We start from the raw sequence: 22,976 nt of genomic DNA on the forward strand, positions 1-22,976 counted from the left end.
GTAAGAAATCGCTTTGTGTTATCTGGAGCGTCCGGGGTATCTGGGGCGCCCAGGCATCACAAGACGAGACGTCATTTTTTGTTAATGTCACCTGAATTGAGGATATTATGGTTGATATTTCGTTCCTAAATTAAGACTCAAAAGAAATCTTCTATCCAATAGAATACAGTATCTCTTCTTTTCCTCGTAACTGGTCTGGAACTACATTGTGTTTTTACCTTACCTGTAGTATATATAAAAAAGAAGGTAGGTTTTTTCTCTTGTGCATGCGGGCTTATACCTACATGTAGTGGTAAAGCTTGAAATTAAAACTGGCTAGGAATATTTACACAACATTTGCAACTACAGCCGTGTCTCCCTATAAGGGTATGATGGGACCGCAAGATGGTCCCCTTATAGGACAGGTACCCTTCTAGGTTTGTGGGGGTTAGAGTTTATGCCCAGGCTTAAGTCGGTTTTCGAGATTTTCGACAGTTCTGGGGGTAAATATTCTGCCTGTTGGGTAGGATGTAACCTATAAACTTAACGGATATGATATAATACAGTGTTTTGCGTACGGGAGTTGGAGCAAGCTTGCATTTTGCCCTCTGTAGCAGACCATTTTCACTAAAATAACCCCTTACCCTCATTTCTCTATAAGGGTACAGCACCAAAAACCATCTCAAAGTCATAAGGGTATTCTTATAGCAAGAATACAGCACTTTACCCTTAATTTACTATATAAAACAAATGGGCCCCTACACCGCACTCCTTATAGGGAGACCCGACTGTCCTCGTAGTTTTTTGGCGTTTCCGGACGCAACTGCTATTGCATGCCATACAAAAGATAGCTTTGGCGAATTTTTTTCTGTGTATGCAATAGCAGTTGCGTCCGGAAACGCCAAAAAAACTACGAGTACATGTCTCACCGTGCACCTCGCGCGCTCTCTTAGATTTACAAAAAAACAGTCGACATTACGAGTGGAAGAAAAGCAAGCCTATTCAGCCTAGGCTGGTCATGATATATCAATGCTTAACTGGTCCGAGACATCGACAGACAGATAATTATATAAGGGAAGCGAAGTTAATAATCGACTAGGCTACTGTATATATCTGGGGACGTATTTCCACAGCTATGCAAGGACTGCCTTGCTATTCGACTCTCAAGGCATATCGGTCAATGATCTAATTAATGCACTTCCTGACACACACACGTACATGGCCATTGCACGCAGAAACATTGGTGTGAGATTGTTTGCAGCTATGGTTAAAGAAAGCATTGCCGGTCTATAGCTAGAGTACACTGCGAGGCAGAGCTCAGCGAGTAGGTACAGACGTAGGAAAATAACTACATGTAGGTAGTACTTATTACCGACCCACCCCCTTTCCGTGTTTCTGATGGGTCCGGATGTGACAACTATTAATCAATCGAGAGCTAGTTGGTATACCTGCATGGTGTTGCAATTGATGAGGGCAACGTCACGGATAAAATCATGATATCATTATTGAATGGAAGCCAAGACTGCATAATGTAAGTTCCCGCACCGGTACTCTACCACGTTAACAATTAATCTCTGGATCTACTACTCTCTGCTAGAGTATTGTGCCGGATAAGTAAGCAATAGTAGATGTGTCAGATTACCATGCCCCTGCACATAATAATGATAATTCTATATACACGCACAATTAGCTACAGTTTATCCATTGAAATATAAGATGTCCTCTCTACACTTCAATACGTTTGATTTGCGAGTACATATCTTAAACTTGCCTAGACCTTATCTCAAGCCCTCTTTTGAATCGAACATCGATAATTCTGTGTTTTACGGTAATCATTCACGAAATCGTATGCAAGCCATCTGTATAGTTCGTCTATCAACCATCATTTATGCACGCCAAGAAGGTAGTGGTAGAGTATCATTTTTTCGTAATTAATCTGCACTAGGTGTCCCGTTTCAAACGATCGATATCGGTGTCAAGATCAAGTACGATCACCACCTAGTCCACAGTTATTTCATAACATTGATCATGGAATTCTATGGAAGCGATCTAGAATTAAGGTCCTCTTCTATACATGCGGCGCAGCATGCAGTAATGTATGTTGCATTTATTAGACTACTCTACTAACATGCATGCATGGTCTGTCTCTGAATATCATGAAGCTAGCTGACTTGTCATTTTATCCCCTTCGAATATACGGCTGGTCACGAGACGAAATTCCTGTATTTGGTTTATCTCCCCGGCCCTCATACTGCTTTGAAAAGGCAACTTAGACGTCTTGTATGACCGGACGACTACTCGAATTAATATTCAAGATCGTCGATAGATCTAGAGTACCTTCATTCCCACCTTTTGGTCGAGTTTTTTCGACTCTTTGAAAATGAATTGTGGGTGCACTGAAGACTCCATTGCATTAAAAAAAAAAAGAAAAAGAAAAGAGAGAAAAAAGAAAAGAAAATTAGGCATCGTTGCGATGAGTAGACGAGAAAATTTAAATCTAAACCAAGAAAATGTTGAAGTGCAAGCTAGATTTCATCAATATGGTGAACCGGCATAAGTGCTACAAGAAAAGAGATTTCTGGTGGCAGGTGATGGCTCGAGGGTTGTTACAAGCTCTCTGAGGAAAGGAACTGGTTCTTTCCTCTCTTTCCACGACTTCCTTCTCTCCTTTCCCATTACTCCTTCTTCCACCCTCGTCCAATACGTTTTAGACCCACATGATGGCTCCTGTATCCTCACTTGAGACTCGAAGCGTGGAGTTTTGTTAGATTTATGATACCGCCGATTAGGCAAGGGCGGCATTCGAAAGGAATCGGGTCTCAACTCCTAACTTTCAAAACTCATCATCTGAGCAGTCCTCGAACCCAGAATCGTAATATTTGTCTGTATTTGATAGGTCATCTCCGAATTTATTTCCGAAGATATCATCCGCGGTAACGTCGTAGAACCCTTGTGCTCTCCTTGTTGGACCTTGCTGCCGTGTGCCGTGGACGGTCATGTATTGTATAGCTCCTTCAACAGTATCTGATATTAAGAACCCACACTCAAAGTCGATTCCAAATCCGTACACCCCAGTGGTACACAGCACAGCAAGTGTATCTGTACTGTGCTGCCAGAGAATCGGCGTTTGAAGAACATGCTCTAGCCCAAAGGCATCCAGAATCTGCGATTTATAGTAGCTATCATCATCATCCTCTGCTTGCCAATCCTCACTAAGCAATCCGCCACCCACGAAATTACTCCAGGACTTTGTTTTGTCGAGTTCGGGTTGATTCTCCTGCGAGATAGAGAAAGAAGTTGAGCTCGAGGATACATTTTGTGTTGAAGAACTGGCCGGAATTTGGCTCTGGTGATCACGAAGCGCCTGGAAATCAGGTTGAGAACCTATGGTGGGGCGCTTAGGCATAATTGTGAATATGTATCGGTTTCGTAAAATCATTAAGATTGAGGTTGATAGAACCCCGCCGTCGACTGTTGATTTGGATTGATGGTTAGGGGACTCCTGTGTTGATTGATCGTCCAAGAATAGAACTTTGAGCGATATCGAAAAGCTGAGCATAACGATGCATGCTAATAGACTTAACATAGGGTACCTTTTGGGTTCCTCGAGAAATCTACCTATATCTAGAATCAATATTTGGGTATTTGAGAAGCGTAGGAGTGTTATACATGCGCATGCCCAAACATAGCCTGTTGTGTTTACTGGACTACCTGAAGTGTTTCTCCATGTAGTGTATGGAGTTGGTTTCAACATAGAGAGAATTATTCCTGTTGAAATCAACTTGATGCTAGAGAGACGAAGCTGTAGTATGAATTTGGGATACGTGGGCCTTTCCGGAGACGTCTACGTATTAGCTTATATATAACAATATATATATACTCGGTCCTTGAGAGCAGCGTAAAATTGTGGAACAAGCTGCTTGCGGTGGGCGTGTCTTGATCTAGCAAGAAATTAAACTTAATAATAGTATATATGTCATAAAGCCTTTAGTTCAGAGCTAGTGTGGAGGGGATATCTACTCGTAGTTTTTGACGTTTCCGGACGCGACCACTATTGCATGCCATACAAAAGATAGCCTTGGCGGGTTTTTTCTGTGTATGCAATAGCAGTTGCGTCCGGAAACGCTGTGAAATTGCGAGTACCAATGTACCGGGGTGCACGTTAAATACCAAGACACCTTGGAAATTTCCCATGGCAACCAGAAAGTAGCCAATGAAGTTTGGTCTTGGCCCTGAAATTTGTATGGGGGAAAAAGTCACAAGACGTTTTATTTATGTTCGCTTAAAAACCCAAATATTTTCCTAAAAATACAAAGAAATAACCAGTAAATAGCGCTTTCTCACATCTCCATCCGGGTATCACTTTGAAGCTATCGAAGATGTTTTGGTGAAGTTCGAAAAGAACAGGAGTGGAAGGGAGGTTGAGGAGGTTGCTTTGCGAAAGCTGCGGGGCACACCACCCAAATACCTGCTTGGCTGCCAAGTGTCAAAAATATTTACGTCAGCCCAATCAGAGCCCTCACTTTTGAAAATTACCCAAAACGGGGTTCTCAGTACTTACCCTTAACCCCCGGTACGTATATCATTTCATTCCCACAAGATCCATATGCAGACGTTCACGTATACGTAGAGTACATACATACAGCAAGTAGAGCGTGGAGGAAGCTCCGAGAGCTGAGGCGTGAACGTGGGTGTACGTAGGAGCATACATATAAGTGGAACCGGAGATTTAGATTTAGGTACGTACAGTAATCACCGTTACGCTATTCCGATCTCTCCCTCCATGCGTAAAGACTTTCAACCTTTCGATGGGAGTCTTCCGCAAGACGTGGTGATACGTGTCCCGAGTTAGAGCCGGACTGTAGATACATTTGCGATAGAATTAGCTGATCAGGGAACGGATCTCCTGAGAGCTCATTATACTAAACAAAGCGGAATATCCGGATGTTTTTCGAATTTCGGAAGGACGGGCAGGGAACTCTTGGGTTGATTGGGAAACATCGGAGGTATAGAGTCAAGTACATGTAGTCTGTACCGTTATTTTGGTTCATATCCCACGGAATCTAGATCTGTGAATTTAATCAATTGTGCTACTCTGATCATATCGACGGGAGGAGTCCTATTGGTCCAACCAGCGATACAAACCATGTTTTCGGAACATTGTTTCTACAAAGTGTTGAATGTCTGATTTTCCATAGACGTCTATTTCTGTATGCGACAATAATTTATTGCGTTATATATCCCTCTAAGTCTCATACCCGCTGCTAAATTATAAAGAGTAGATCATCCCAAAAAAGCCAGCTGATCAACGTCGACCCTAACCGCATATAATGATTAAAAGTATTCTACTCAACCAGCTTGGTTATATATGTACCATTATTCTTATTCGCTCTGTGATCATTTAAAGATCTGAAAACAGTATACACCACGGCCAAAATCATACGTGTCAATAGAGTCTTTTAGCTGTGCGAGTTGAACAGAAAGTCGAGCAGGTTGGACAGAAAGCTAGTCTAGCTGTTTTCGGAAGAGACTTGCAGTCGTTCAACCAACAAGATGTGCCAACTCTTGCAGCTAAAAGACTCTAATTCATGAAGATCGACAACTATCAATCGGAATCCCTACCATACGGGGCTGACTGAAACTAGGTTCATAAATGGGGCCGCGGGGGGGGGGGGGGCGTCTTTGTGCCTGAGTGGCCATGGGCTTGATCAATATGTTGAGCGACAATGTAGCTCTTGTACCTGGACCAAGTTTGACCACATATACACACTCGCGTAGAGTATACGTACGTGTAACCACATGCAGGTCGAAGACCAAACAGGTCGAACGTATGCCTTATCGTTCAAAGGAACATCTCGACTCAGTACATATTTGTATATACTACTGCTACACCAAACACATCTTCAGGATACATACTGGTCAATCAAAAGGTAAGAAGCAGTGCTTTCCAAATAGAATGAGTTCTAAGCATGCAGTACAGCAGTATTTTACGTACCTATATGTAGCTTCGCTCACCGCCCATGGCCAGCTACCCATCAAGCTAGTTAGTCCCGCAAGAAAGATAGCACGAAGGTAGTATCAATCGTTCGGGTTCTCACGACTCTGTACTCCCGCCCCGCAAAAAATGTAATCTATATATTTTTGTGTCTCTCTAATTGGTTTGTAGCACTATAGTTTAATTCCGCCTGGACCGGCCAATCGGGGTTGATTTTAGTTTTTGGGATACATGTACATACTAGAGTATATTTGCAAACATAGCTATAGGAGAGTAGAATAGAAATAGAATCTATGGTCTACTTTACATCTACTGACGTACAAGTGTTTTGAGGCCTGAATCAGGTGAACTCTGCTTTCTATGTCGTGAAATCGGAATCATCGAGTCATGTCAGGATGGCAGTCAGGAGATGTATAGAAGCCCTGTTTTCTTCGCGTCATAATATTCCAGTGAGGATATAATTATATATAGAACCACCGGCCTGATTGCACGATATTTCAAAACATAAAACACTCGTCGATACCTATTATAGAGAAGATTGAACAGGATCACAGAGATCAAGTTTATAACTTATAGCAATAAGCCTGGCCTGCAGCTGCGCGGCCGCGTGACCACTTGATTTATGAACTCAAACGCAAGGAGCTGACTACATCATGTATTGTAGGTAAGGTATCTACACCAAGTATTAGTGATATCTCGCCACAGTCATCTCTTCAACCCGAGTATATCTGTCATCTCTAGATCTCCTGAATGTGCATGTACATATATTGGATACTAACTCCGTCCCCTGATCAGTCCGTTGATGTCGGTGAAACCCTAGTTCCACCTAAAGGCTGCTGCCAAGAACACGGCTTTTCCAGAACGCGTTATTTTTTTATAAAGCAATAGATCTCTCATACGTATGTATTTCGAATTGGCAGACTAGTATGGGATATATGGCCAAAGATCTTCGAGATGACATTCTGATTATTTTGTATCACGTGTCTTTAATCTACAGTTCTTCAGCGCCATCGGTCCTTAAGTTTTACTTGGGCAATAACCATCAATTATCACTCGTATATTCCAACGTGATGCGTAGGTACTGCGTTACGCTTGAAATGATATAAAAAAAAAAAAAGGTACTGCGTTACGCAGATCGGCGGTCACAAATTAAGAAAACAATATCGAAACCCAAAACCGCCCCTTTTCATTTCTCAACGGGCGCCGGGCATTGTTCCTTGGGTGAGGCTAAAAAAAAGTATTCTGAGTTACGTTATACCTCTAGCTAGATCGAGCTAGATATCGATATATCAAGACGATTGAATTGGGGTGGTTATAATGAGAAGAACTAAAACGTGCCAACGCCTTAAATCGTCGAAAATGAGATCTCGAGAGCATGTGGTCCAAGTCATCCCTTCGTCTGTAGGCGATGCTACCCACCCTAGGAATATTGGTGTTAAGAGCTATATACATAGCTGAGTGTGGTGTTTGTTCACAGATTCTTGTCAATGAGATAATCTCCCACCGAAGTTCCACGCAGCCTATGATATGTAGTACTCATGCCTAATAACTAAATGTACCGTCCAACTACCGCAATCACACAAGCTGCTGTGCACCCCTTTTGAAACAGCAATATTGAAAAGGAAAACTTCCAACACTCATCGATCGTTGTTGCAACGCCTATTGCTCGTGCCTGCCATGACAAGTCATTTGTCAGCTCCTTGATGTCGCCTTACCGGCCTGCTGCAATGTAAACGTAGCCGACAGGTACAATACTAGGTGCTAAACATTTACATAACGATAACGGGGGATGTTTCCGCTCCGTTGGGCGTGCAGTTATATTATACATGCACTAGTGAGGAGCGGCCTCCGGCCGCATATAAAATCAAGCATCGGTTTGAGGAACCACCAATAACTGAAGGATATTTATAAAGGCCCAGAAAACTCTCAACTCTGTTTAATGGTTAAGTTGATCAAAATAAACACCGATTCCTCGCACGCACTCGGGGCCACCCCTCCTTGCTCGCGTACTGAGGCGGTAGTTTTGGAATAGAAGAACTCTTGATGGAGTATGAAGCCAATAATACCGTACCGGTCATAGAGGCTGTCATATATCATGATGCTGCTTATAGTTTGCTGATTTATAGTCGATCATCTACTCACATATCAAGTATGTTTTTGCGCAACCAGCAAAACATATAGAATCTCGAGAGCTTTCCCATCTCCCCTGAGATTATGCATCTTTTATCTAGACACCTGAAAGACTCTACAGGCCACTTTTAGGCCATATCCATAAAGAACGAGGCGAAGGATGTCTTAAAAGTCCTTTTATTTCTTTCCTCTCCACCTTTACCAGTATCTCAATTAGGCCAAGAATTTGAAGCATGAATCTCCATTATCGAAATTATACTATACTTGGTCGTTGTAGTTTTGGTATAACTATGGGACTTTTTATGAGTTGTTGAAAACCTCGATTTTTGGTGTGTTTTGCTGGTTGGGCAAATACATAGTTGACAAGCGAGTAAATGAATGTTTCAAAAACATGCCTACTGTCGTCTCCCTTAATGCACTCAATCCAGGATCCCGGTAGAATAAATCCTTTGTCTATCGACAGCTATAGTCCTCCAGATCACTACTGAGACATTGGGAGGTAGCTAGCCAGCCAATATAAACTTTTCATGATGACAGAGATACCTGACTATTATATTTATCTATATTTAGATCTAGCGGACCAGCACGTTCTAACAAGTTTGACAGCATGGCACGTGGAAGATTCCGAGGGAACCGCGACGCGACGCGGCGTAGCCTTGCCGCTTCACCTCTACAGCTGAAGGAAGACGCGCGGGCACGTACATCGGAACGGAACAGACGCCTTGTTGGATGTGTTCCTAGCTCCTGAGCTTTCATTAGCATAGAAATAGACGGCTGTGGGAGCTAATGAATATTTAGGTAACAACACCCAAGACGAAGTGCAACGGCAAGAAGTTTGAAAACTCAACTGAAACATGTAATCGTCGTGAGCTGGTTGAACAAATAGTTGTATTCTCTGTACACTTTTCTACTATATGTGCAGTTCCCCCCTCGATCGTAAAGCAACCGCATTAACCTATTTGACCATGGCTTGCATTATAATTACTGAGTGTTATGCGCTGAACACTATAGTACGTGGGCGGTATCTACAGGAGCTCAACTGTTCCGCAGCATCAGATTCCTCTTTAAAAGTGAAAACCTTCTTCTTTAAGACGCGCTGAACCGAATTCCAGCGATTGATTTAATAGATATTCTGTGCGCAGGTTTCTTTACGAGGTTTAGATGACCACCAGTAGATACTAGTAATCAACCGGCCGCCTAGTGAAAATACCCAAACATCTTTCTATTCACAAAAGCTCAGCTATTGCCTGCAGCTGGGTAAGGCGACGGTTTGCATATTGTGCACACAAAGTATCACCGTACAGATATATCAATATGGACCAACGTAATCTTTGCAAATTTATTATCTGCAAAGAAATTTCACAAGATTGGAATTATCAATGCCGAGGAATCTTCGCATATAACGCATTATATTTACGCTGTTAATATCATCGACGATCGGCTAAGCGTATATTGATATATGGCCTTCGGAGATGATCTGCAGCTATCACTTTTATCTCGCCGTAAAATCTAAACGGAAGTTAATTAAATTCTAGTTCAGTATTCGCCTACTTATTTTAATTTGCTCTGAATAGCTATTTCCACCAGATACATATAGAAAATAATTTCAAAAGGAAAAAGTAATATATCGGAATATCTCTTGCTCATCAGGACCTAGGCATGAAGATGTTAACTATATCTATAGAACTATAGCATGTAATATGAGCTAGATAACAGACCTTGATTATAACTCCGCGTCCTTTAAGCCATCGGTATCTGCAATGCCACCCACATGTGCATTTCTAGCCCTGCTAGCAACTACAAGAGAAGTTCTCCATGTGATTTTGATATTATCCAGAGTGTAAGGAATTCTTTCTTTGCTTTTGATATTGTCTCCTGGAATCACAAATATTTCAACTTTGTTGACGGCGTCTACTCCCTGAACTTGTGCATCCCATGGATATTGGAGCTGAGCGTCAATGGACCATTTGTACCATCTCACGAGTGGTGGACCACCATTTGCTGGGTAACCCCGAATTGAGAAGAGAATTGGTGACTTCGGAGTAGCGGTGTATGGAAGAATCGAGATTTGATGAAGATCGAATGACTGTGCCGGTGAGTTTAGTCGTGCTTGAAAGTATGGTTCCACCCCACCAGTATGAGATGAATCCTGCACGAAAAGGAGATTTGGAGGTGATGTGGCGCGATTTCGGGGAAAGAGCTTTTGCTCGGATTCGTTGAAGATGTAGTGATTCGGAGACCAGTCCACATTTCCATATCCTTCGGGCCAGAGAAAATTGCCGTCTGTTGTGACTTCGTCGAACTACGTAACAGTAGTTTAGTAAGGTATCACGCACCCCGCTCAATATCACTACCATATTAAGGAAACAGGAAAACTTGAAAAAGCTTTTGCTCTGCGTACCATCATTGTGACACTGAACTCTTCCGATACATTGATATCGTTGTCGGAGATAACAGGTTGTTCATACTTGGATATCACCTGTTCGATGATGTTTTCTTCGACGGACTTCGATCTTGTAACTGCAAGTGCAGGACTGGAGAAAAGAACGAGAGTACCACAAACAACCTTCAAGAGCGTATGCATATTGATGACAGCGTAGTTGGTGAAATTTTCTTCAAGAGCTTAATTCTGAGTTGAGGATTGTTGTTACAGTCTTGGTTAAAGGTGTGTTAATGACAAGACTAGTTAAATAATGAAACAGCTGCCAACACTCATAGTTTAATTCGGGCCATCCAATCAAGCAGGTGTGTGGCGCGTGTGGCTGACTACACAAAGTGCGGCCTTGGTTATTAACCCTTGCAACAGTATGTAGGTACCTAATATGTACCTACATGTACCTACTTCACATTAAAACACAAACTTTTGAGTTTTGAGAATAACACGTACCAAGGTGTCAGTATCCAAAGTATTTACCAGCGCTCTCATTTGACTGCGACCCAACTTGTGGTACTAATGAAGCAAGAAGCTTTCCTAACTAAAAGCGTATCTTCGGGGTGGGGCCGGGGTTTCTTTTGTAAAATTAGGGCCCGTTTGGCTGCAAGTCAGGACGGAGTTACAAGAGGAGGATCTTCAAAACTCCATTTTGGCAAAAAGGTTTGTGTTCGAGCAGCTAATTTTGAAAAGTAGAGGGTACCTACTTTTCAGCTCCGTTTCGCTCTTGCAGTCATTGCAACCAAAAAACCAACGTTATAACAATCAGGTGTTTGGCAACCCAAATAAATCCAAACTCCATTTTGAAAAAGCTCCGTTTATTCTCTCCTAACGGAGTAGCCATAAAACGGAGTTCCGACACCCCCATAATAGCCAAACGGGCCCTTAGGCTACAAATTACTTAGTCCTAGATCTAGTAGGATCATGATATTAGGACTCCTAGTTATATAAGCGTAGCCAGATTTTGTTTGCATTGTGTGGGATTGATTTATAAGAATGATGCTGACTCTAAATCTATTCAATACCTCAAAATTTTGCGACGACGAACAACCCTAACCCTATATCAAGTCCTACCGCAAAACTAGGTAGATGAGTCTAATAATCCTCTAAGTACTGCCTGGGGCCGTATCAAAACTGTAGTATACCATAATAAATTGTCTTGACAAACCCTTTTGCATGAGCTACTCCGCTCCATACCAGAAAAGCCCCCATGACCGGTTAGTCGACCGACAGACAACTAGCGGGTACTATAGGATATATAGACCAGGCCGACCCCCAGAAGCTCGGCCCCTAAGCTTGACCGTTATCCGCTATTATTACCGCTATTTAGAGGGCACGACGGCGGACGCTTGCTGAGTGGCCGTGCTCGCTGCGCTGGCCATGGGGGTCGATCTGGTCCATTCGATATCGTTTATCAACGTCCCTAGCTGTAGCCGGGCCCGGCCGAACAAACGAATATAGGAAAATTAAAATTCGATACAAGCGTATTGATATCCTTGATAGCAGCACACTAGACATGTTCTAGATTATATGCCATTATCGGGATTTAACTATACCCATAGCCCATATATAAGCCGGGTATACGTAGCTCGCGGCAGCGGCGGCGGCGGCGGCGGCGCCCCTTAGGCGCGGGTAGTGCATGGGTGATATGTGATGACCGCAAATCACCACGAAATCATTTTACTCCTGAGCTGAATGTATATAAGACGCCTAAATCCGCGCGCTAGCCATATGAAAGGAATATATTAGCTAGTGCTCAAACTCATATTTTATGCATATGTGGGACCGGTTTCCTTACTTGCGACTAGGGCTTTTCACTCGGTATGAATTCTGGCGGTTCTCCTCAGCTCAAGACCTTGGCTGATGTCGATAAATAGTTTTGAGTCTTACGGGTGTATGTTCGGCCGGTTGTCTAGGAAGAGGGAGATTTTATATCAGCTCTTTAAAGTCTGCGAATTTAGCCTGAATTTGTTGAAGCTGGCCCCGCCTTCGCCTCGGTCTATTACGACCCGCTCGGAATGGCACGCATGCATATTAGTTATCTCGGCATTCCGAGTTATAATTTCGTTGAGGAGTCTCATGTTTTCTCTTCATTATGAATTGGTGAGCTTGATCGTGTATATCTTCGGTGTATTTTTGGCGTTTCCATTTCTGAAGACAATCGTGTATCCACAACAAAACATGGCTCCCTCATTCACAGTTATTGCCACGGCTGGCAAGCCTATTCTCCACCGGGACGACTTTTGGCTCACTGAAGCCCCAGTGCACGACGAAGAGACTGGCCTCACATGGTTCACCGACATCCCTAGGGGTGCTATTTACAGCTTTGACATCAAAGTCGGGCAAGAAAGTTTGAAAAGAATTGAAGTTGGCGAGTATGTTGGATGTCTTGCTTTAATCGAAGGAGTAAGTCTGTCCTGTATTACATTGTGACTGGCCTCTTCTTAATTAAACGTTCCTGGTTGGTAGGACAAGGAGCACCTTGCAGTTGGCGCAAAGAGAGGATTTGGAAAATTGAACATAGAAACCGGGGGGCTGGAATACTACAACATATTGTATCCTGATGACCAGGCGAAGCAAGATTTAATGCGAATTAATGATGGGACTGTTGATGTCAAGGGACGTTACTGGGCAGCCGCTATGAGAAGGTTCGTAGACTTAGAATCAAAAATATCCCCATTGGCTAGCTAACCAAAAATAGTTTCGGGCTTGGAGTTCCTCAAAACGAAGGAGCAGTTTTCTGTTCTGATACAAAGAAGTCCCTACGCACTGTAAAGCATCCAGTTGCTGGACCAAACGGATTCGCATTTTCGCCCGACAACTCAATTATGTATTTTGTCGAAACCCGGCTCCAAACCATCTTTTCATACGATTATGACCCAGAAACTGGATCAGCCACCAACGAGACGGAATTCATCAAATTCGACCCTGAGGTCCATGGCCCAGGAGCACCAGATGGAATTGCTATATCTCAGGATGGTGATTTATGGGTCGCTGTCTTCAACGGTAACAAGGTGATCAGATTCGACTCGAAAACCAAGGATGTGAAGGGAATTATCGAGGTCCCTACAAGCAAACAGGTTGCTTGCCCAGCTTTTATAGGTGAAGGTTTGGTCATAACGACGGGGAAACTGGTACATATGGATCCGGAGGTTGGAAAGGGCCACAGCCCGGATGCAGGCGATGTTTTCTACGTCCCCCTTCCTGGTATTAAGGGAGCGGAGGTATATAAGGTCAGGTTCGACTAGAAGAATCATTATCAACGAGTAATTCAGGCTATCTAGAGCTGCAGGTACACGTCTCAATATGGATCTGGTTAACACACAATGCGAGGTGGTAGTTTTCAATGAGTGACAATGATAGTGACCCACGAGGTTGCTCAAGCAGAGTACCTGCGTTTTAAAAGACTATTTGATCAATTGAGCTACTAGATGAATAGATCTTATGATTAGCATGTCCTCGACAAAAGCTTGATGCAATGCGCTGATAATTATGGCAATGTATGCATATATTCAAGAACTCAAAACATTATGCTTATGTGCGAAGACCGCTAATAATGCCTCCATCTGATATATGTGTACGACGATTAAGTCGAGGTACGGTTCTGATTCAGTTTCAATGCGTCTGCATCATTCCTCTTTTAAAGAAGGCATTGTCCTTACTCAACTCCGATGATTATAGTTGGACATGTAAACTAGATCTAAGATTGAATTCAACGTCCCTGATATATATAGCTGGATGCCAGATTTAGAAACGAAAGGCTTTAGAAAGTCATGTACTGATCGTGGGTTCTTGACGACTAGTGATCCTAAGGTTTATGTTAGCCACTGATCTCAAAATTGATCTTGCACCGCACCAAGCACAGGTGACCTACCCCTTCCGTCGCTTCCATAAATCCAAGGCACGGCCGTTTTCGCCACAATGGGAAGTGGTACTACAGATTCAAGCCTGAAACCATTGCTACCTCCACCCTGGAGATCATTCAGATCACTATCACCCCTCTAGGTTTTGCCGTTAGGCTTCTTGGCTTGTCTTCATTTCTTCCGGAAGTCCATTCCTGCTTAGGCCGATCGGCAGTGGTAAAAGACTTCAAAAAAGCCGTGAGGATCCGGGATGAATTGGGGCTACGTGCATGTCAATAGACGTTTAGCAATGAGCTTTTTATAACCTTCATTTGCACAAACGTATGTAACCGAAATTGTGAACAGCCACATGATCTAATTGATATTATTGTGAAAGAAACGTCACGTACATATATAAGTCTATATTGGGGTAAAAACCATCAAATGTGTATAGACGAGCTGACTACCTTCAAGCTTGTGTCTCTGCTAAAACCTCATTTTCACTATCCTCATTCTTCTTAATCCACCCGTTCATGGCTACCACCAACCTCACCAGATCCCATTCACCTCTTTCGCCCACAAAGTCACATACTACAACACCACAAGTCCCACCCCCGCCATGATCTATCGCCAGATGGCGCTTCACCTCGACATTGACCTTTCTCGCCACATTCTCTGGCCAGCACCCCACCTTCCAAAAGTTACATCCTGACAAGAAGTTTAGAAACAGCTGATTCCCATCTGTCGGCACCGCGGCACGGTCAAGGTGCTCCCTAATATATCCAATCTTCTTCTCGATGGTCGGGGTATCCAAAACCTCACAGAAGTCCTGAACCCTGCATATCCCGCCCGGTGTTGAAGTATTGTAGGAATTGTATTCCCAGTCCTCTGCATTAATGCCTGCTTCCCAAGTGGCAGATAAGAACCGTCGGAACAGGATGCACTTCCCACGCGCTTCCCCCAGGGTCGGGACTCGAGTATGGTCCAACCACCACCGGTGCGCCTGGGGTTCGATATACCGCTCCCTGAGATGGCGCGCAAACACTTCATCAGTCGCACTACCCCACCCCTCGCGCTTGAGTGATATGATCACGGTCTCCCCCGGATGCTGATCCAGGAATTGATATGTCCTCTCCAGGAGCGTGCTTAACTTTTTTGCGGGTAGTGACAGCGATATAGGGAATGCAGCATGAACCAGAGTAAGCTCCCCAGAGCTTTCGACTTGACAGCGAATGTCGAAGAAGCGGATTCCATGCTCAAGCTGTGTGCGGATACTGACAGCCTGGCAGCGGACAGAGGGGAGTGCACGGTAGCAGGTGGGGGAATTATGGGTTCCGGGGATTGAAAGAGAGCAGAGAGAGACACTATCATGGAGTTGTGTCTGCCATTTATGCAGGGCAGCAGTGGAGAGGAGAGCTACATGCGCGTGGGAACCATGGAAAACACTGTGGAAGCGGTGGGAGGAGGAAGGGGTTAGACAGATCACAGATGGGCTCGAGCTGCTGTCTAGGTCTATTCTAAACTTTCCGCCATCAAGAACCTCGAAAACAAGCCTCACAACGTCTCCAGCTCCATGCGTAACTCTGATGTCAGTTTTGACAGTCGCAAACGGCAGAACAACAAGCTTCGCAGCACTCTCTGTGAATGCCTTTGCATTCTCTGCAATAACAATGCTTGTAGGACCTGGAGCAGGTGCAACACCACTTGTCCTCAAAGCACTTGAAAGATGGTGTGTCAAGTTCCCGATATTATGGAGATTCTTGATCGTTATTGGGGAGGGCCCTGTATGCTTGGATGCGAATGGGAAGGTCGCGAAAGACGTGACCGTTAGAGGTGTGGACGAGAGATTTCGGAGCGTGAGGAATTCTGCCCGGGGTGCCATGGAGAATTAGAGTAACTCGTACGTACCCGGAATATCATAGAGGGAGCAGCAGCTCAGAGCAGATGAGGGGATAAGCATTGACATGTCTATTGATATATGGTGTCGATCTTAATTGGCTTGTCTGGTGAATCCCTGAAATGAGGCTCTCACGCATGCTCCACAGTTAATACGACTTGGCAATGTTTAAGTAATCCTATCAACCCAATTTCTAGATTAGCGTAACTTTAAATTACCTTGACCAGTGAGAGCACGGCTTTCCTGTTTAGTTCAATTATTTAGGCCCGTTTGGTTGCAATCTATGGATCGTTGAAAAAATAATTTGAATTATTGCCATTCCATGCATGGCCAGGGTTAATGCAACCAAAACTAGCAGTGTTTTGTTAGGCCTATATCTACTTTTTCCCTCTATTTCACCTCCATCCTTTTGCTACAATTCCAGCTCGGTCAAATACTGCCATTCCTTTATCAATAGAAACGAGTTCGAGCACAAATAGGTCTTCAATGCGGCTATAGGTACATGATCGAAAAACTTGATAAATAGAAAATACAATTGTCAAGTACATAACTTATAGCACATGCAACTTCTGATGAGTGCATTTAATAAAAACTGCTGCCTAGGGTACCCGAACGGAATCCCTCAATACCTATACCCGCTGTGTTGATCATGTCGGCGTCGTTCATCGCCTGAGTCTTCATCCCTGTGCTTTTTGTCCTTCTTATCTTTTTTATCCCTGGAATCGCTAATGGGTTAGAAATGCACACTGTGTGACGAAGGGAGATGGCAAGGAGGAACGTAAAGAGATTAAGGGTATGATGACGATGCAAGGGGAGGTGAGAAGTACTTCTTATCTTTGTCCTTATGGTCCTTTTCTTTATACTTATCCTTATCCTTATCCTTGTCTTTCTTGTCCTTCTTATCCTTTTTCTCACCACTTTCTCACCCAGCGACGTCGTTAGCAATCAATATACCCCAAGCTTTTCCTAGACGGAAAATAAAAAGATAGAGTCACGTGTTTTCATACTGATCATCGTATTTATCCTTCTTCTTTTTCTCGTCTTTGTCCTTATCTTTTGATTTTCCATCCTTTGATTTCTTTTGATTTGCGTCGTTGTAACCCTGGTTTGCAGCATCCAAGAACCCCCCTAACGCCCCACCTATTGCCCCCGGCAGCTTTATGCCAGCAACACTTACACCACCACCAGAGGTACTAGAGACACCCGGAATCTTTGCGAAAGGGTCATTCTTCTTACCCTTTCCATCCTTCTTCGACTTCTTTGCTTTATCCCACTCCCCACCTTTAGTTTTTCCATGACCTCCTCCATGGCCACCACAAAATACTCCCCCTGTGTGGTTTCTGCCCTGTTTGACGCCTTCGGACGAAAGAACGTCGCTGAGGCTAGCGCCATGATCAGGGAGACGGTCAACCCATCTCTGTACAGCAGAGAACATAATTCCTTGGATTTCAAAATCCTGACCAACACGTCGAAGAGCAGGATGGTGAAAGATACTAAGAATTTGCGGAATAACGACCTCCAAGGGGGCATCGGGTCTCTCCCATGCGTATACAATACGTGGGACAGTATAACTAACAATTGCAGAAGCAATTTCACCGGCGGGAGCGTTGAGTATATTGGAGAAATGGTCCTTGGAAAGGAGCGAGTGAGTTGGATCTGTGCAATTTGCGTCGTCCCATGGCGCATATTGCTGTTGGGCAGAAGAATCAACGACCTGAGAAGAACCTGCCTTGAGTTCTAATGAGACCTGTGCAATGATAGGCTGAACGTATGGAGCAAGGAGGCCAAGAACAAAAAGTGCGAGGGTGTCCGAGATCTTCTCAACTAGAGCAGAGAGGCCAGGAATCTTTTCAATCGTGGATTCAATCGCACGCATGACCTTATCACGGAACTCAAGAATTGGGTAAATATCCCTAGCAGTCTTTACTGGATCAAATGAACCAGGGGCAGCTGGGCCAGGACCCCGAGTTCCCTGTGGTGAAATATGCATATTTGCCATTTCTTTTGCGTTGGAGTCGGCCTCAAGTCTATCCGCATCACTCGAAAATCCGCTCATGTTTGGGACTTGGGTGAGGAGCTCCTGGAGCATTGATTTTTGGCCTGACTTTTTTGATTTCTTCTGTTGCTCGTGGGCATCTCCAAGGATCGCGTTCAGTTCCGACAGTTCGTCGGGATCAACCTCGGTTTGGGAAAACTTATCTTGCGCCTCACCAAGTACCGAGTGCAGGAAGTCAACAGCACCAAAGGTACCAGTGACTAGGGGGAAGTGTACCGGCATCCCTCTAGTATCTGCTCCTGGTGGTGCACCGATAGCTATTGCGGTATGAACACCGGTGTGTGGAAATACCGCAAGAAAACCAAGTTCTCGCAATGCAAGCTCAACATAGTTGCTATGTGCAGAAAAATCCTCAAGACAATGCAAGGCCTGTCCAAGGCACCGGAGAGCTTCGCAAAGGTCGGCTTCGTTGCCCGCTACGCCATGCCCACCAGATGTATACAAGCGACCGAAGTGGATAGAGCGAGCTAAGGATTCCCGGACATAAGCCACCGAGGTGGCCCATCCACCGGATTCGTTGGCTATATAATTCTTCATACCGGTCCATGGGTCAATACCCAATTCGATAGGTAGCACTTGGGGACGAAGACGTGGATCGTAAACGCGGGCATCCATGCCATCGGCATAGCCTTTTGGGTTGTCTATACAAGTTAGCATCTCAGCTACTCAATGTCAATGGAAGAACTGCACCAACCAATGTGCTCCTCGGGTCTATAAACGCCCAATCTATCCTCCGTAACCTCGAACTCCCCCGTAGCATATCCAAAGCTCAAAAAGCTCAAAACCCAAACCAGAACCCTTATCGTATCTTTATTAACACTCTTCAGAGTGCCCACATCCAGCGCTTGCGAATAATCACGTAACCAGTTTCCGAAATACACACGTCTAATGTTCATAGTAGTCCATTTCCCTCCTTGAAGAGCTAATAATGTCTTCAACGTATCCTCAATATCTCCGTGACGCCAGTTATGTCCTTCGATTTTGGAAATGGATGCGATATTTCCCGCGCCGAACGCTGCTGCTGGAGAAGCAAATACCAAGAAGAGTAAGAGCGATAAGACCACAAGATTTATATTGTGAGTCGCCATGATTGCAATGAGTTATCTTGTTCGGATTAATCTCGTGTAGTTGTTCGAGATGAGTTGGGAGAAGTGGAGCCTTCGATTTTATTTGCCCCCGCCTTATGAAAACTCGCCTTTGGCGTTGGTTGCTATGCAGCGTTTCCCCTCCCGTGGTTACTTCCCCTCTTCATAAGAATCATACGCATTATTTACAAGGATTAATGCGCGGAGCTGGACCCCCTGTGTGTACTTCAAATACATCAAGCTGCTGAGACTACCTTTATCGGCTGCACTTAACTTCTCTTACGAAGCCAGCGCCTTATTGATAGGTGGGCCAAGACCTCATGCGCAAATAATCACTACATAGGGAAACTGGCCCATCTCAGCTCGCCCATCTTCACCGCTCGACTAATCGCAGCGGTGAACTGGGACCTCTAGAGTAAATTAATACCTAGACTTCTTTACGGGGGTGTGGTCAATTTCAAGATTTTGAATAGAAACCAAAAGAGGGATTCGATCGGCACCCTGCGTATCATATATCACTCCGGCGTATATTTGAGATTGACCATACCCCAGTGAAGGAGTCCACATGGCTGCTCCTGAAACCTGATTTTGGACTGTCTATCGATCTCCGCACTACCGCAAAAGTTGGAGTGTTGCACCCGGGTGTTAAATAAGATCCTGGTAAGTTTCTCTCACCAAAAACTGAAGGATTCGCCACAGTTCGAGCAAAAATTGGTACCATTTATATACCAGGACCTTTCTAACACCCGGGCTTTACGCTCCAAATCTTGCGGTGTGGACCTGGGTTGGGTTTCACATATGGCTGGCTTGAAGACTACTTTATATCAGAATATCCACCTCGAGAACCAAACATGAACTATGTTCATAAAAGACCCCGTTTCATGAGTCTGGTCTGGGACGGTGGTCGATCAACTGGGCATGAAGTGCTGGGCATTTCAGATCACGACTTTACCTACATTTATACATACACCTCTAGACGCATGTTAATCTCATAGGCACAGTTCCAACAAAAGGCAAGGAAAAATACATATGCCAAAGGTTTGAATGCCGCCCTCCGCCGGATGCAATCTGGTGAGGGAAGCGTCTTGGCGCCAAGGGAGATATCCCACAAACCAGATTGTTTTTGCCCTTACCGGGGCCTTAATATAATGGGTGTGTTGTCATGTCATGGGGGTGCATGAGGTACAAACCCAATGTCTTGGCGCATGTTTGGACTTACACTAAAATCAGCACAGCTCATGTTTTCTTAAGCCCCGTAATTATTGCATATAAGTTGTTGTTGGTTCGGAAGGTGCCTTCCTATCATTGACATCCAAGATCGGGTATTTCACTTCCGTATCAATGTTTCAAGCTCGAGTGATCAGTCATGATTGACTATTTTGTGACCATTTCATGGTGGTTTATCTAGATCTATAGATGTAGACTGTAAGGCTACGATAGATTAAGCCGCCAACGTTGCTAGTTGTATTCTGTGATTTGAATATATAAATAAGTTCATTGACTAAATTATCAAGTCTTGTTAATTAAGTTACGTCGGACATGAGCTTTTGTATTTCATACGTAGTACACATATTATATACATACTAGCAGTACAAATTAAATCGACTCGTGATCGAGCCTCGCGAATTTCCTCAGGCTCATAGGTCCCGCCAATCTCAACTTCACTTGGTGTGTACAAATATGGCTGTGTATTCGTCTAAATTGCTCTCGGTTGACCATGATTACCGGCATTCATCATTAACCTCATGTATATACCAAGACAGTTTTCACCCAATTATTCGCTCCGGATCCGTAAAAATTCTGCATGTAAGGTCGGACGATAACTCTAAACGGAGTGAAACTTGAGTATTTTGAACTTGCCACGTGTCCGAATTCGAACATGCACTTCACTCAAGTTTTGGCATATATATACTAGGTAAATCTCGTTATCTAAAGTTAACAGCTATCCCAACTAATTAATTAGCTATTCCTGGTGGAATCGATCGAATCTCCCCTTCGAAGTTAGCTACATGTATGGATGAGAATCACACAGTACACCTATTAAGTCTCTATCCAAAGACAGCCATGTTGAGGCGTCTGGGCTGTCGGTCGCTTATGCCAACGGGTACGTCTTGGGCTCAGTCAAAACCTATCTCAATATGCAGTGTCATGATCTACTCAGCCATGCTCGAGCACAGCATAATGTAATGTTACGTCTCAGTGATTAGTTGTTTTAAGGTTTCACATCACGGGTAAACACATCAAATGTATGTTATTACTTCTTCTTTGGCGTTGGGGATGTGTTCACGATTTACTCATGACTCAAGTCCTAATTGTATACCGTCATACAGGCAAATGTGTGTAGTCAAGTACTGATAGATAACTAAACTCCGGATCCTTTCCCCTAACATCTCATTAGGTAAATAAAACCTGATAAACCTTCAGGCTACGGGCGTTTTTCGCCTTACCTAAGTCTCAAGAAACTCAGCATTGATATGTATCTGAAATCAATTGCCTAGCCTGCCATAAATTACATGTATAAACCCCACAAACAAGATGGACCCCATGAAGTCTGAGGATGAGGCTACTTAATTCATATGATATATGTAATATGATACCATGCGCCATGATGGTGAATATACATGTACTTACGTATTTTGAGAAATTAAGTCGATATGAAATTAATTGTAGGCTACACTTATCCCATATGCTCCGCATTAGATCTGATCATATATGTAGCTTTTTATTTAGGTAGCCCCTGCATCTAATTCAACGTGAATACCTCTCATCGATTTCATTTCCGACCTTATATTGATCATTAATAACACTTAAGATTATACTTGTGCAACGAGCCGGAGAGAGCTAGAGGAGGTATTGTTATAATATAGGCATTTCGATTAACTCTTGTCATTTGTTAACCAATTCATGGACTAGATCTCGAGAGAAAGCTAGATGATCCAATTGAAGGGTAGCCGGTGGACGGTGAAAAGTGACTAGCCATTAATTGAGTTCGAGTGAGACGAGCTCAGTACTTGGATACACATATGCTACACGTATAGTCGTACGGTAGTATACAATTGTACAAGTATGTAGAACTCTAGGTCCTACAGGAAAGCTCGTGTAGAATCCCAAAGCGGTTCAATTGAAAAATGATTCCGGGATCTGAAACAGAATTGTCTTCAAATCTATGGCTATATATAGCTATAATAGATCTCCCATACAAATTTAATCCCTCTATTATAGGGGGTCAGCTTTAACGGACCATGGGATAGGACCAGCGCTGATCTTGATCCATGCAGGATGTCTCTTAAGAGATAACGATAGTGATACATGTACCTACATTACCGTCTATAATTACCAAATGCTTTGCCAAAACTACATGACTATGTGCGAACTCTAGAGTACGGATATATCTGGTCATTAGAAGGTATCCCTTGGGCGCGTGAGACATTTGCGAAATCTCTCTCATGCATTAGCGTGATCTATTCAGGAAGTGATTGAGTGGAATAAGGCGGCGACATGCGAAGTTTTTGGCATACGGGCGTACTACAAGTACTGGAAAACGCAGCAAATAGCTTACCC

At 43.8% G+C, this 22,976-nt stretch overlaps 5 protein-coding genes across 5 annotated transcripts; 1 reads left to right on the plus strand and 4 right to left on the minus strand.

The window, feature by feature from the left end:
- Nucleotides 1-2,812: 2,812 nt before the first annotated feature.
- On the minus strand, nt 2,813-3,385 carry H6S33_007524 (uncharacterized protein; the record flags this gene model as incomplete). The annotated part of the gene is made up of 1 exon (XM_044838882.1): nt 2,813-3,385. The coding sequence occupies one exon, from the start codon at nt 3,383-3,385 to the stop codon at nt 2,813-2,815; it is 573 nt and encodes a 190-aa protein (XP_044689060.1).
- A 6,442-nt stretch (nt 3,386-9,827) lies between these two features.
- Nucleotides 9,828-10,688, minus strand: H6S33_007525 (uncharacterized protein; the record flags this gene model as incomplete). Its single annotated transcript, XM_044838884.1, has 2 exons — nt 9,828-10,406; nt 10,506-10,688. The coding sequence occupies 2 exons, from the start codon at nt 10,686-10,688 to the stop codon at nt 9,828-9,830; spliced, it is 762 nt and encodes a 253-aa protein (XP_044689061.1).
- A 2,028-nt stretch (nt 10,689-12,716) lies between these two features.
- On the plus strand, nt 12,717-13,783 carry H6S33_007526 (uncharacterized protein; the record flags this gene model as incomplete). Its single annotated transcript, XM_044838885.1, has 3 exons — nt 12,717-12,941; nt 13,005-13,183; nt 13,237-13,783. The coding sequence occupies 3 exons, from the start codon at nt 12,717-12,719 to the stop codon at nt 13,781-13,783; spliced, it is 951 nt and encodes a 316-aa protein (XP_044689062.1).
- A 1,063-nt stretch (nt 13,784-14,846) lies between these two features.
- Nucleotides 14,847-16,259, minus strand: H6S33_007527 (uncharacterized protein; the record flags this gene model as incomplete). Its single annotated transcript, XM_044838886.1, has 1 exon — nt 14,847-16,259. The coding sequence occupies one exon, from the start codon at nt 16,257-16,259 to the stop codon at nt 14,847-14,849; it is 1,413 nt and encodes a 470-aa protein (XP_044689063.1).
- A 637-nt stretch (nt 16,260-16,896) lies between these two features.
- H6S33_007528 (uncharacterized protein) lies at nt 16,897-19,418 on the minus strand (the record flags this gene model as incomplete). Its single annotated transcript, XM_044838887.1, has 4 exons — nt 16,897-16,999; nt 17,102-17,191; nt 17,282-18,971; nt 19,025-19,418. The coding sequence occupies 4 exons, from the start codon at nt 19,416-19,418 to the stop codon at nt 16,897-16,899; spliced, it is 2,277 nt and encodes a 758-aa protein (XP_044689064.1).
- Between the last annotated feature and the right edge of the window lie 3,558 nt (nt 19,419-22,976).

The sequence above is a fragment of the Morchella sextelata genome, assembly GCF_020137385.1.
Source record: "Morchella sextelata strain SCLS chromosome Unknown scls_23, whole genome shotgun sequence".
Classification (NCBI taxonomy): domain Eukaryota; kingdom Fungi; phylum Ascomycota; class Pezizomycetes; order Pezizales; family Morchellaceae; genus Morchella; species Morchella sextelata.